Source organism: Apostichopus japonicus, chromosome 3 (assembly GCF_037975245.1).
Source record: "Apostichopus japonicus isolate 1M-3 chromosome 3, ASM3797524v1, whole genome shotgun sequence".
Taxonomy (NCBI): domain Eukaryota; kingdom Metazoa; phylum Echinodermata; class Holothuroidea; order Aspidochirotida; family Stichopodidae; genus Apostichopus; species Apostichopus japonicus.
Window position 1 is genome coordinate 27,274,359 of NC_092563.1, and position 15,282 is coordinate 27,289,640.

The 15,282-nt window shown below is 41.3% G+C and overlaps 2 protein-coding genes across 2 annotated transcripts; one reads left to right on the top strand and one right to left on the bottom strand.

Moving 5' to 3' along the window:
- Positions 1 to 4,928: 4,928 nt before the first annotated feature.
- On the top strand, positions 4,929 to 8,174 carry LOC139965744 (52 kDa repressor of the inhibitor of the protein kinase-like). Its single transcript, XM_071968416.1, has 2 exons — positions 4,929 to 7,330; positions 7,862 to 8,174. Exons 1-2 carry the CDS (start codon positions 4,929 to 4,931, stop codon positions 8,172 to 8,174), a joined length of 2,715 nt encoding a protein of 904 aa, XP_071824517.1.
- Positions 8,175 to 10,570: 2,396 nt separating this feature from the next.
- LOC139958603 (uncharacterized) lies at positions 10,571 to 12,635 on the bottom strand. Its single transcript, XM_071955788.1, has 2 exons — positions 11,796 to 12,635; positions 10,571 to 11,264 (listed from the first exon to the last, which is right to left on the bottom strand). Exons 1-2 carry the CDS (start codon positions 12,063 to 12,065, stop codon positions 10,704 to 10,706), a joined length of 831 nt encoding a protein of 276 aa, XP_071811889.1. The 5' UTR covers positions 12,066 to 12,635; the 3' UTR covers positions 10,571 to 10,703.
- Positions 12,636 to 15,282: the final 2,647 nt, after the last annotated feature.

A 15,282-nucleotide genomic window follows, 5' to 3' on the forward strand; every position in this document is an offset into this window, starting at 1 on the left:
GATGGTGATGATGATGATGATTACACGTCGAAAATATCCAGAGACCTCTTCACTCGCTTGGTTCGTTGTCTTCTGACGTTTTTTGGCTTTGCTTTTCTTTTTAAAGGTTTCCTTCTCGAAGTTGATCCTTCCAGTACACTCGTGACCATCCGTTGTCCTGCTTGACCAAGTCGTCGCTTAGCAGAGGTTTTAATGTGTTCTCCTTGCAGCGCATCGTTCATAATTTCCGTTCCCGTATACAACGCCTGTTTGCCCAGTGTTTTAAAAATGGAAGGGCTGATCTGGCTAATCGCCCTAAGATACCTCCTAATCCGTGTCCTCTCTGATGGTGGTAACCAGTGAACACTGGAAGTCCACGTCCTACCTGGCGAAGGTAGTAGTCTTCAAATGAATTCTTCATATTGATACGTTTAGGATTAGGTAAAAAGGGAAGATTTACTCTGCTTGAAGTGGAGTTTCACGATCACACGCCCAAGTTGAAATGGAATCAATTGTCCGAGATCATCCCTTAAATCTATTTGGATGTTTTCGATCATTCGGGATCGAACGGGAATGTAATGCGGATTGGTGTACGACACCGTGATGTGCTCCCCTGGGCGTTTATCTCCTATTTTAACAACGCGCAGTAAGGGCACGTGAGCATCCCCTACCCTCTGATGATCGACTATGTCACTGTAAACAAAAAAACTGGTGACGCCATTGTGTACATCTGAGACAACGTCACCGATGTTGAATCCCTCCGTACATATCTTGTTATGGTCTAAGAAACCAAACATTTGACTGAGACCTTGAAGAGCGAGGCTGTAACCTCTTTTTACTCTCACCGCGGTTTTGAAAGAATGTTTGTTGAGATGTAGTTTCACGTTGGCTGTCTCCGCTGGGGTTAATTCGTCGTGAAAGGCATCTATGACTTCCTGTATGGTGTCATAATATCCCTCGGGTAAACAAATCTCTCTCTCGTTGAGGAGCATGCTACAATTTTTATATGTCACATTGTGCCAATTGAAAGGATACTGAATTTCACAAAGCGCTACTTCCCAATTCCCTGATAATACAATAGGCTCTGCCAACTGCGTCGTGAAACTAGAAAGCGTGTTACGTGGAAAATATTCGTATGAACTGTTGCTAGGCAACGTCACGTAAAAGTGCGATGCCATCATATCTTGTCCACGTCCTTCACCCAACTGTTAAATTTTGCTGGATATCCCTGCCATTTAACGAGATATTCAGTGCGGCCTCCTCGCTTTCGCTTCTTCAAAACTTTTTCGACTCTAAATAGGGCGCTCTCATCGACGTGAACACTTTGTAGTTCATGTTCATAAAAGTTACCCTCAATGGCCTCACCATCCCAGTCCTGGAGTTTGTATACGGGTATAGGTTTGGGTTTCCGCTTCACTACCGTGAATACTTCTTCACTCCAATTAGGTAAATAACCCTTTTCAAATTTGAGTTTTGATTTTGCAATTCTAACTCTTTCCTCTAAGTTAAATTTAAAATTGTCATTCGGTTTCCGTGCTATTGAAGGATATAACGTCTGCCACACCCAGGGGCGGATCCAGGGGGGGGCCGACCCGGCCCCGGCCCCCCCTTTTTGGAAATCAGTTGCGTTTTTTATGTGGGAGTACTTCAAATTCCTAATAGGCATAACTTGGTGGAAGAAAAGCCTAATATATCCAGCTGCTCTTCCCTGAAACGCGATCGTTTTTATTCCAAATTTGAAACTAAGACAATTATCAGGTCTACGCGACATCACGTATTAATTACATACGGCTCAGTACTATAGTGCTGACTATTACTGTCAGGGAAAATCAATGCACAGTTAGCACTACAGACCCCAAAGCGCCTATAGCGTTATAGGATCTTTGGTTAGCGCGGATGAGTGTTTCCACTTCTTTCTGTAAACAGTGAAACACCGTGAGGTCATCATGATTCACGCGTGTGCATTTGTGACTCCATTTCGGGAAAGAAAAATTTGACCTGTGGAAGCCTCTACTGACCGAGCCACACATCGTTTTTGAACGAGCTTACTGAGGCTGAAAGGTAAATAAATCATTTCGAAAAAATCGGGTCTTGATCTATAACTATTATAAGGCATATTGATAGATTGAATACTGGCTAGAGCTAGGATTACAATAGGCGTACTTGGTACTTACGAATAAAAAGCTGTTTCGCTGACAACGCGATCATATTGAATTAGTGTGAGGCCCAATTTCGCGAAATCAAAATAGAGAAGTCAAACCTGAAACTAAGTCTTAGACTATTCACCAAGTTGGGTAATAAAGTTAGGGTTGTACTATCCACAAGAAAACTAATGGGATTGATATTGATGTGTGGTTAGGTCATAACTAGACATTCTGGGAAATAGTATTCACCGATTTGGCGTGACGTCACTGTGTGCCCAAACAGAGGTGTTTGTTCTATCTAATCGGATACAAATAAAAAATAGCCTAGGCCTATGGTGAAAATTCCCCAAGGTCATTGCGCCAACCAGGGGTCTGGGGACCTCATGTCTGGAGCTGAAGACCCCTGTCACAAAGCAAAAAAAGACGGGAAGCTGAGCAAAAATTTCAGTTTGAAAGTTCCCGATTGTTCATGCTAGAAACAGCATAGCACTGTTTTGCTTCCAAAGGGCACACGACTCACCTTTGACCCCCCCCCTTCCCGCCCTGTGATTCATTCCGAACCAAATCAGCACACTTGGACCCCCATGGGGGACCCATGGCCCCTCGTCGTGATGCGGATGGCGCCACCACTGCCAAGGATTGGGTGACATTTCAGCTATTTTAGGTACTAATCTACTACAAAATGAGCTATTAGGGTAGAGTGTCTCAACTAAAACTTCGCCCTCCGCTAGCTGTGTATGTCTTGATACAGGCTAGGTGAAATCACTGTCAGTCTGTCAATGTTATTAATTTCCTACAATTATTTTTCAAAAGTTTGCAACTTTGTGGGATATTAAAGCACTATCTCTGTAGTTTATAATGTCATACTCATAGACGCGTGAAACACAAACTTCAATCAATATTGCGGATTACAGAGGCTGAGCAATTAGGCCTACTGTAAACATATTCATATTATCAAAACAGGATAGGCTACTGTAGGATAGGCTAAAACAATATTGGATTTTTTATTGTTTACATTTGTTAGAGATATAGATATAACCTACATGCATAACGGCACGCCGTCATCTAATGTCATATATGGGGACAAGGTTTATATATACCGCCTATTTGAAAAGAGTCTTACAAGTCCTATAAACTGTAGGTTAAAGCGTACTCATTCTCCCCAGGATGGAATACAGGCTATACTTTTTATGGTCTTGTTTTTAATTTGTGTCTAGTAACTCATTAATTGACTTCTTTTCCTGAAAATAGCTATTCCCTCATGACCTGCCCTCAAGCTCAAAATTGTTTCCATGTTTGTGTACAATTTTTAACAGCAGTAGGGGCCTACCAAAATGGTGAAAATCGATGATCTGTCAACAGCACTGATACCTTGCGATGTTGGTAACATCTGTCATACGGTCGGTGAATGGAGGGCGTTAACTGCTTCTGGAAATGGAAACTGTTTGTACAACAGTATTTCCATTTTACTTAATGGTAAGAAAAATGACAAAAGTGCACAATATTTTCATGTTAATTGTTCTATGTAAATTGTGTTCAATGGCTCCAGGATCCAAAATAAGGTGGGGTTAAAAGAGTTGTTAAGCCCAAATTGAAGGGGAAATGTGAAATAAATACTGAGAAAAATGTCATGTCATATGTATGTAGACAAAATACATAGTATGTATTATTTTTTTTACTAGAAAAACCTAGATGTTTGTGAATTGTTTTTATACTGTAAAATGAAACATTAAGGTGTTTTAGATTGTCATGTATTATGAAGAATATGCTTATATACATTACATTACATGTTAATAATTTTGCAATTTTTGAGTTAGTCTAAGAGCTGTATACACTGCAAAGTTTTGTTGTTGATTTCATTGTAGTGGGAAGCAATTAATTATGGAAAGCAGACTAATTGGTTATGTTCGGAATGGCTGCCCTACAGTGCTGATGGACACATACTACCCCTCTCTTAGCATTCTTGAAAGTGGCTAAAAGGCTGATAGTTTCACTAAACATCTGTCTGATGGCGACGTTATATGACGGTGCCATGTAGTATTTGCAGTACATGCCTGTCTCGTTGCAACCTGAACACTGTTTGAAAAGTACTGATGTGCCTATGCACATATTTAGACCTACATTTGCACCTACGAACGTAAGCAGTGTAGGTCTATATATCCAAATCATGCCAATCTTTGGCTTGTTTGATCCACGTCACACCCATAGACTTAGGAAGCTAGAAGAGTTGGCTTTTGGGAACTGTGAATTTTGCATACACTAAGCTTTTTATCAACAACAACAACAACAAATTTTCACGAATGAATAAAATACGATAAATAAATTATTTATTCATTTACTTATTATAATTATTAATATTTATTATATTTATTAACAGGTGACGAACGTTTGGCTACAGAGTTGCGGGTTTCTACTGCTGCAGAGTTAGTCAACAATGTGCGTAGTTACGCAAATCATCCACATATAGTTAATGTAGCCCAATCAATCAATGATCCAGTTAATGTACTGTGGCAATGCCTGTTAGGGCCAGATTCAAGTAAACTGCTTAGTACCACAACATTGGTTGACGCAATCCAAAATGAAGCGGAAAAAACTGCAATACCAAAGCGGTGGAGTTCGATGTTACATATTTTTGCACTAAGCACAATTCTGCAAACGGATATTGTATCTGTCTACCCAACAGTTAGCAATTACTCTCACAGATCTCTTCTTCATGCAAGAATACACCCCCTTAGGCAGTATGTTCAAGATAAGTTTCCATTGCCAAGTACTGAGATAGTTGTCATGTGGTCATGTGATGGAGTAATGGATATTACACCAGATACAATATTTACACCAAATCATGTAGTACCATTGGTGATATCATCGAGTCCTAACCCCGAGCAACCTCCGAAAGAGCAGCTTTCAACAAAATGTCATTCAAAAGGCAGTCATCAATCAAAATTATCCAGATACTTTTCTACACCACCAACCAAGAAGCAACGCACATTCGTTGAGGATAATGCAGCCTCTGCTCCGCAAAACGAGGGAACATCACAGATGGGACCTATCAAGCAAGTAGAACACAATGTGCAAGCCACATCCGTCACCAGTACAGGAGTCACACCGGACAGTACAGGAATTAACACACATGCACTGGTTACAGACATTAGTGATGTTATTCGTGTTATATGCAGCTCTATTACTGATGAAAACAAACTCTGGCTCATAGATCACCGGGAGCCAGAAAAGGCCTTCAAGTTTCCTCCTAGAAAATATAACGACAAAGGTGAGAAAGGAGGTGTAAAACAACGCTATTGCTGTAGGGAATGGTTTGAGTCACATGATTTTTTATGCTACTCAAAAGCTGACGATGGACTGTATTGTTTAAGCTGCGTTCTCTTCCCCATATCATCTAGTCGTGGGACGAGGGCCAGAAAACTTATCACAAGTCCGTATCAGAATTGGAAAGACGCCAGATCAGATTTAATCAAGCACTGTGGTCTCCATTACCATCAAAACTCGAAGGCTCTTATGGATGGATTTATTGAGAGAATGAACAATCCATCAATGATGATTGAAAATCGACTATCAGCTCAGCAAGCAAAGCTGGTGAAACGCAACAGATCGTTTATTATTTCTGTTATCAAATGCATTGAGTTATGTGGACGACAATGGATCTCATTGAGAGGCCACAGAGATGACGATACTATGGAGGGGACCCACAATAAGGGCAATTTCAAGGCTCTAATTGATCTACGTATCGATGCTGGTGACACAGACCTGCAAATACATAAGGAAGCATGTGCTCGTAATGCAACATATATGTCAAAAACATCTCAGAACGAATTACTCCTTTATATCAAGAAGTATATTCAAAAGACATTGGTAGAACAGATAAAAGATGGCAGCGGGTTTTATGGTATCTCCGCAGATGAAGTAACAGATATTTCGAACTGGGAACAAATCGGCCTTGTTGTCCGCTTCTTGAAAAACGGAGAGCCTGTTGAAAAATTAATAGACTTCATAGAGTGTGAAAGCTGCACGGGCAAAGTAATTTGTGATCGGATCTTACAATCATTGCAGCATGTCGGATTGGACCCAACATTGTGCAGGGCACAAACATACGATGGTGCAGCAAACATGGCGGGGTGTCACAATGGATGTGCGAAACATTTTCAAAAAGTCTCCCCAAGAGCGACATATTATCATTGCGCCAGCCATGAGCTTAATTTGGCTCTGTCTCATGCCTGTAAAGTCCCAGAAATTCATAACATGGTATGTGCACTGAAGTCCGTTGGTATATTCTTTAAATATTCCCCGAAACGACAGCGAACATTTGAAGAGAGCATTGTCAATGTGAGCGAGAAGACTGCTAGCCCTGAAGATAGTGGGCCTGAAAGTGAGGTTGATAGTAGTGATTCAGAAAATGATAGCTCCATTGATGATGAAATAAGCGAATGTGGTGAAGAGAGTGAGGAGAACGACGAGATGCAACCCGCCCCTGATAATCCTCAATTTCAAGCGGCAAAGAAGAAAATCAAACCCATGTGTGAGACTAGGTGGGTGGAGCGACATACCGCATTCAGTGATTTCGAAGATTTATACCAACCACTTCTTCTGTGTCTGGAAACCATTTCCACGAACCAAGGTGGCAGGACATGGGATGCCAAGTCAAAAACTGAGGCCAATGGCTTACTCCATCAGATAAAAAGCCCTACCTTCATCGCTGCATTTCAAACGGCCTCATATCTCTTTGGTTTCACAAAATCAATTAGTCAGTCTCTCCAAGGCAATTCAATGGATGTGGTCGATGCGTATAAACATATTAGTATCGTGAGAGATCAGTTGATGAGCATTCGACAATCAAAGCAGTCTTTCGGAAAAGTATACACCAAGATGCTAGCAATGGCAAAGGTGGCAAAGGTAAAGCTTAGCATACCCCGTAGATGCGGTAAACAGACAAAGAGGAATAATATGAAAGGCAAAAATCCTATAACCTACTACCGTCGAACTCTCTATGTGCCCTTTGTTGACGGCTTAGTACAGCAATTACGCGACCGTTTCCAAGGTATGTCTGCCCATGCACTTCAAGGATTGCTTCTAATCCCTACCAATCTGGAGAAACTGGATGACGAGTGTCAGCAGAAGTTACTGGAATTTTATAAGACCGACCTTCCTTCTCCAAGCAGTGCATTACAGGAGCTTGCAGTGTGGAAACGATTCTGGTAAATATTCATTTCAAATTGGATAAGGGCATGGGCGCACGTGCTGGAGTCTGAACATGTAAAAGGAGTCCAGTGATCGCGTTGTTCATCCAAGATCACACGTGACATCGGGCTTTCTCGACCAGCTTCAGTTGGCTTCCGGAACCCGTAAATACTAGGCTAAGCTACACAAAGTATTTAACACAGCAAACAGGTAAATCTGCCAACTTCTGCGTAGAAACCCACATACAATAGGTTATTTAGGGATAGTGCCTACTGCTAAAAAAAAATGCCTGTCTCCGTACGTCACCGGCGAAGCGAGGATTCGAGGGACGAAAAGACGTACAAAGGGCGACGCTGCTGGCTGCTATTGTCTGTGTATTTCAATCAGGTGCACCGGCGCATGGTATAAGAGCTGGAGTAGCTGCGCAACTTCTGAGTTCGGTGCGAAGCAGTGCGGAGCTCCTGCTGCTCTGTCGCAACAACCATCAGATAATAATTGAAGTACATGCATAGCCTACCTATCATGAGATCAACATTTCGTCTTTTCAGGAGCAGCAGAGTCGACAAACCTTCAACACTAAAGGCCAGTCTGGGCGAATGCAGTCCGTCACTGTTTCCAAACGTCCATACCATGATGATGTTGTTATTAATCACCCCCGTCACAAGTGCCAGTGTAGAGCGTAGTAACTCATCTCTTCGCCATATTAAAAATAGGTACCGCAGCACGATGACGGAGGATCGTTTAAATGCGTTGATGATGCTCTTTGTACATAGGGACATACCTTTGGATTATGAAGAGATTGTGGATGAATATGCTACTTGCCACCCTCGAAGGATGAGCTTTGTAAATCCTCTACAGTGATCCATTTCCTGTTCTTCCTAGTACGTTTCGAGGAATTGCTTATACTTGCAAGTTGTTATCACGCTGTTATTTTAATTTCTATGAAGGCTGTGGGCAAATCAGGTCCTCAGGAATTTGCAAAATGTGTTCAAAGTTAAGGTTAAGGTTCAGAAAATAGGTAACGGGTGCTCTCCCAATGGTAATCGGCTGCTGCCGATCCCTTAGTGATGCTAACAGCGGGAAACAAGAGCCAGAAAGTATTTTTCACTGACACATTATCCGAAATAGCAGAGTTTGGTAAGCCCTTGCCCACAACTTTCCTGGGAAAAATAATCACGCGGGCGAAGTGGGGGTTGGGGGGGGGGGGGGAACATTACAGCGCGTCGGGCGTTGTGGAAAACCTCCGTATTGGCTAAGTATATCATAATTATCACATTGAATATATTTTGTTTTATGTTTTTTCTTGGGTGAATCTGGTGTCATAATTTTCGCGCAAAAGAAAAAAACGAATCGACACAATCATAGTGTATCCATTGTAGTGCTCTACATGCACTGTTGAGCGCAAGGGCGGCGGAACCGGGGGCACAGGGGGCACGTGCCCCCCCCCCCCCCCGACTTTTCCTCAGGTTAAATATGTGCCCTTTTTCTACATAAAAATGGAGGTGTCTCAAGTTAGCAAGAGGCCAGGGAACCAGAATGAATACTCGGGAAGGGCCGTTTCCGGCCATCTGAGGGCATTGTAAAACCAAAAATTTCCTTGTACGCTCCGCGCCAACCGATGGTGGCGCTCCGCTCAGATAGTCGTGCCTTTACAACTTTGCAAATCCTGGCTACGTCCCTGACTTTTAATGAATTTCTGTGGGTCAAACTCAAAGCTATTTCGAATAGAAAAAAATTGTTAAGATATTAACAAGAAATAAACTCTACTTCGGAAGATTCCTACATTAGCAACTAGCATGATTTCACCTCATTCTGTCTTCAAAGAAAACTTGTTCCTTGTTTCCCAATTTGCACATTGGATATTGCAGTGCTAGTATGCATTTTTTCCTTGAGGGTGGGGGGGGGGGCGTTGATGGAGTGATGTGTATACACAAATAAGATAATACAATAAGAGTTATAAAGGGTACTAAATATCAGGCTTCATCAGTCCAATCGAATTTCTGCAAAGTGCCCTTTGATGTCGGTGCCCCCCCAGATTAAAAGTGCTTCCGCCGCCCTTGGTTGAGCGTTGTTAAATATGTGTCTATCGAGAAAATATATGTGCACAAAAAAGCTTGCCTGCAACGTTTCTGGTTTTTCTAGTTTTTGGCGAAATGTTTCACCATTTTGCATCTAAGCACTCACAATTAACCAAACCCCTAGACCCCTCCCCCAGGACGCAGATCACTAAAGTGCTACCATCGGGATGTCGGCCCCCCCTTTCTCAAAATCCTGGATCCGCCCCTGCACACCCGTCCTTCATTTTCCTTTGAAACGTCTATGGGTCGCATTTTAATGGATCTGTGATACGCACGATTGTAACCTTTTACGAGTTTGGGTAAAACGTCGATGTATTTCAGAGAATTGCGATAGGTAAAGTCTTTCCACATCCTCGATTTCAAAGTGCGGTTGAACCTTTCCACGACAGAAGCTTTAGTTTCATTGTTGGTCGTGAAATAATGAATGTTTTTATCTTTTAAAAATCTTTGAACGTTTTTATTTAAAAATTCCCCACCTCTGTCAGTATGAATTTGTAATGGCATTCTGCCCGAGGAAAACATGGTTTTTATAGCGTTCAATACGATAGGACCAGATTTATTTTTGATCGGTACTACCCATGCGTGCTTCGATAAGACATCGATGCACGTTAACAAAAATTTAAACCCCCGATTGTACCGCGAAAGAGAACTTAAATCAACCAAATCCATCTCCCATTGGTGATCCATTGCACTAACCAAAACTCTGTTTCTAGGGAAAAGTCTCCTTGAGCTTTTATGTAGCGTATACGTATTTTGTTTTTTCATCCAGTCAAGAATTGCCTTTCGGGTAAGCTGATGCACCCCTTCCTTTTTGACTTCTGAGTAAAGTTTGTTAACCCCTCCATAACTCGCAGGGTGTCGGGGGTCGTAATAAATCTTGTGCAAGTAGTCCTCGTGGTTTGCATCCATGGTGGGGGGAGGGACAAGGTTCTTTGTTATGAGAGGAGCGGACAGTGAATGATAAACTCGATATCATTATCCTAAATGGCTAAACAAGGTGTTGGTACTATATCATTTGTAAGGGGGGGGAGGGGAAGGGGAAATAATGGGGGAACGGGTAACATGTGAGGGAGGGATGGGATGGTGTAGCTTAATATTCCTGACAAATAGAAATAAAATTACGGAGACTTGTAAGCCAAAAAACGACAAACGAACAAATGTGTAACTGTCGCATATAGACTGTAATTGAGATTAAAAATTAAAAAACAAAAAAAATGCTTAAGATAATATTTGCTTAGCTTTTACTACAACACAATCATTTACATTTATTTTACCTAACATCTTAATTATGTATTGTTTACGTTACACATTTTTAATCATTATTACTTATTCTTAACATTATTCTTCTTAACAAATCAACATTTTCACGTAATACCCAATGCACACAATAATAACTTATCCACAATTCCTCTGGTGGCATATTTATCTTCAATGCACGACATTCCACCAGATATTTGGTCTTAAAAATATGTTCAATGTCCAAGTTTCTTACGGAATCATCCAGGAACATTGCGAGGCGTTCATCGTCCGTGGCCATGAGACACCAGTCGTGCTCAATCTGACTCGGATGGTCCACACTACAACCGTAACACAAATCATTGCATTTTTGTTTTATGGTATGCCAAAGCTCTTGGCAAATCACATTCTTTGCTAAACGTTGCAACGTCTTTTCGTGTTCGGTTGTCGTTGTCTGGACCTCATCTACGACGATGCCTTTTTCAAACAGCCTCTTTGGTTGACATCTGGGGTTTCGCCTCTTGATGTGCCTAGACACTTTGGGTGCCTCTACATCCGGTTGTCGTACATTGCCGATCGGGGTCTCCAGTTCTGCCTCCTCATCCGAATCCAATACCCAGATCACTTCAGTTTCATCCTGAAACATAGTACGAACAACATGTGAATACTAAATCCTGTTACAATCAGCAATCATCGCTGCGAGCTTTTCGTCAATGTCAGGCACAATACTCTCCAACCACATCCACTGCTCCCCCGTTATATTTATACCTTTCTTTGTCGGATAACATTTTCCAAACTTACTGTATCGTGTGTGTTCACGTAGACTGATAAATGTCTTCCCCATCCAACGAGATAAGCCTATCATTTTGAAAGGTTTTTCAAGCGTGTTAGTTTCATTCTCAGGTTGTAAATGATGTTTTTCATATACTGAACGTGAAGGCAAAGGGTTCTTTTCAACTTCCTTCAACGCATTACTGATACGCGTCATTAAAATTTTTAGTTCACCCCACTGTTTGACGGATAAAGTAAGCCCTGATTTTCCCGGTAGTAACGCATCACATCCATCCTTGCTATAAAATTGTCTTATGGTAACGTAAGCCTTGCCACGAAATGTATGTAACTGTACATGCGTATTGCCTTCGAGATGAAACAGAGCAGGTTTACTCACATGCGTTGGTTTGCAACCCGCTTCGTCGTAACCCTCTGTCAATGGCGATACCGTTGGTGGAGGTGACTGCGACGACCGCTTAGTAGGGCTCGGCCATTGTAGACGGGTTTCCTCGTCTTGAGGTGTTGGTGGCGTTACATCTTTTCCCAATTTGGCCATTTTAATAATGTTCAAGTCCAAAGGCACTGCGTTTTGACGGCGCAGTCTCTTCAAGCCTTGACGCACAGAGTCATCGGTACATAGTGTCGAAGTTTCGATTGAGGAAGCCATGATATGAATGTCGTCCAAATCAAGAATCCGTAAAAATGACTAAGTCCAAACTTTAAGATAGTTGAAACAGCAAAAATGTTCTAAGTCCAAACTTTTGAGAAGTTTGAAGCAGCAAAAATATTCTAAGTCCGAACTTTCAGATAGTTGAACAGCAAATATATTCTAAGTCCAAACTTTTGAGAGGTTTGAAGCAGCAAAAATATTCTAAGTCCGAACTTTTCAGGTAGTTGAACAGCAAAAATATTCTAAGTCCAAACTTTTGAGAGGTTGGAAGCAGCAAAAATATTCTAAGTCCGAACTTTTCAGATAGTTGAACAGCAAAAAAAAAAGTCCAAAGAGTTGAGATTGGCTGAGGAACGATGTGAACAGTGAGATGCTTCGATGCAGAGTGATCTTATAAAGGGTTTTACAACACACCAATATCTCTGTTTTTAATCTTAGAACAATGAAACGCCTGTAAGCCTTTTCCATCAAAAACATAAGGTTAAACACGTGGGTACCCTTATCCGCCCTTAATCATTGCTTTCATAATGAAGCTACGTCCATCTGTCTCCTTATGACACAAATAAACCCATATAGTGAAAAAAAATACCCTCATCCCATCTTCAAAGTGATTATTGGTTTTTTACAATAATCCGTCGCAATCATTTCTAAAGCTTTCTTTACTTCCGCTTCGCCATCGTTCTTATCATCTTACATAAGAGCACTCTACTTAAGCTCCTCATTAAGATACCTTTTCAATCATTAACACACCCCCCGCTGTTAAATGCCAATCATGTCAGAACTTGTTGCCAACGTGTCATGTTTCTCTCTCAAAACTTTGGAAAAGGAGGGCGCACTTAAGCCTAAAACTTTGTTAATAGAGGGCGTTCTGTCATATGACATCATACAATTTATTTTACTAAAACATAATGATAACAATAAAACATATCAAAATCATATATCAAAATCATATATCAAAATTCATAAAAAAAATTCATAAAAAAATTCATAAAAAAATTCATAAAAAAATTCATAAAAAAATTCATAAAAAATTCATAAAAAAATTCATAAAAATATTAATAACAATATTAATATTAATATAATCCCTTAACAATAGATTGTCCTAAACCATCGTTACCACTACTGACATCCCCGACATGAGTGTATATAAGAAACATTTTCTTTTTCATGGATGGTGGGGGGGGGGGGTGCCTATACAAGCCTAAAAGTACAGGTTTATCATATTCTTTGTTATCTTTTATACTTTTTTGTGAGACAAATTGCAGTCTCACCCGACACAGCGACATTTCCCCCCCTACGTGTCGTTTAACAATGTATGTTTTTCTGGGGGTAGCTGAGTACTGTGCTAAAATAATAAATACCGTAACTAAATTGGAGTTAAAAATAAACTGTCCTTGTTTTCCCCGTCAAAGTGATGTTACCATCTTTTCTTCTTCTAATTTACCAAATTTTTTGGGGAAGTGTAAATTTCTAAACGTGAGATTATAAAATAAAGAATGTTTAGATGCAACTTGCAAGGCCTCAGAAGTGCTACGCGCCAACTGATGGTGGCGCTCCGCTTAGATAGTGTCATGGGAAATTTTGGGCAAAAATGTTTCTGCCCCCCCCCCCAACCGAAATGGTCCCGTACACCTATGGACATAGACACACAGAACAAGTTGGCGTCGATGTTGCTGAATGGAGAATTTCACCCACATCTCGTGAGTTGGTTCCCTGAGCTCTCCAACAATCTTAAGCTTAGTCTTCCTTTATTTCGAGGCCAGTTCCACTCGTCGTCGGTTGAAGGGTATATAGAGAAATATTCTAGTCGATGAATCCAGCGGTATGGGCTATGTTTGGTGAAGGCGAAGGAAGCTATCCGCCGCGACTGCATGTGAGTTTCTCGACTTGCCGTCCTGGGAGTCATACCACAAATGGTGCATTTCCTCATACGCCATTATTAATAATTTAAATAACTAACTAGGCACAGCCCAGATCCGAGTTCGTATATTAAGCTTAGCGCAAATTTGGCCAAAAGTCGTCATACGCCAGCATGTTACACCACAAATGACTTTTAATACCACCCGTGACACACTACCAACGGGACTGTGTCAGTTTAAATGTTTTGCTAGGTCTACGAGAATACATTTCTATGAAATTTGAAACAAGGATGGCAAGACGAACCACTCTTATTACGCTTTCAGGACCTCACACATGCGCATGTATCGTCAGACTTAGAATAGGTCCCATGTGAGTCGTGGCTAAAGTGATGAAGGCATTAATATAAATCAGTGGTTGTTCGTTGGGGTCCTCACGCAAGTTACCTCGGTTGCTAGGTGGATTTGCATCTGGTAATCGGGTGAACTCTGGTCGGAGCGTACAATGTAACCACCGTGTACCCAGGGACGTAGCTAAGACCTGATGATTGGGGGTGGGTGTAGTGGCTGAAAATCCAACTGGTTGGGTTTTGAAGCCAGAAAATTCCGACCGCTGCTCTGTACTCCCGCCCCCCCCCCCCCACCAACCTCGCGATACTCGTCAACGATAAGGTCAGAGTCAGTCAGATACCCAATCTTTCGCGACTGTCCTTTGGTTCCGAACTTTTTTTCGATACATTTGTACCCACTGGCACTCATTTCACAAACTTATTATCCCCCACCCCCTCCCCAACCAAATATTTTTGTGAAAATTCGGGCAAAATGCTGATAACTTTTCGGGCACCTACTGAAAGAAAGATAATTTGCAATGTGTTTTTCAGTGGTTAAATTGATATTATTATTACCATTAATATTGTAACGACTTCCCTAATATTTCTAACCAATATGGTAATAAGACGGAAAGGGATTGTATGTTATCTGCATGCGATGTAAAAGCCGATGCATGTCTACATGATATGCACATTAACATGTGGAACGCGCGCGTAGAGCGCGAAAAATTTTGGTTATATTTTTCGGGCAAGTCGTTACAACCACCACCCCCCCCCCTCCCCCTCCTAAATCAAATTTGGCTCCTACGCCTATGACGGTAGTTCTATAAGGCATTTTTTTTTGGAATATTCAAAATCATTCGAAGTTTTGTACAGTGGAGTATAAGAATCGCGAGATACAATTTTTCTAAGTGGCAAGGAAAACGTGGTAAGAATGACAGATTAAAGGTCAATTTTGACCGAAATTATTCAATTTTTAGGTCATGCACAATCACAGGAATGATTGCATAGGCTTAGATAAACTAGAGT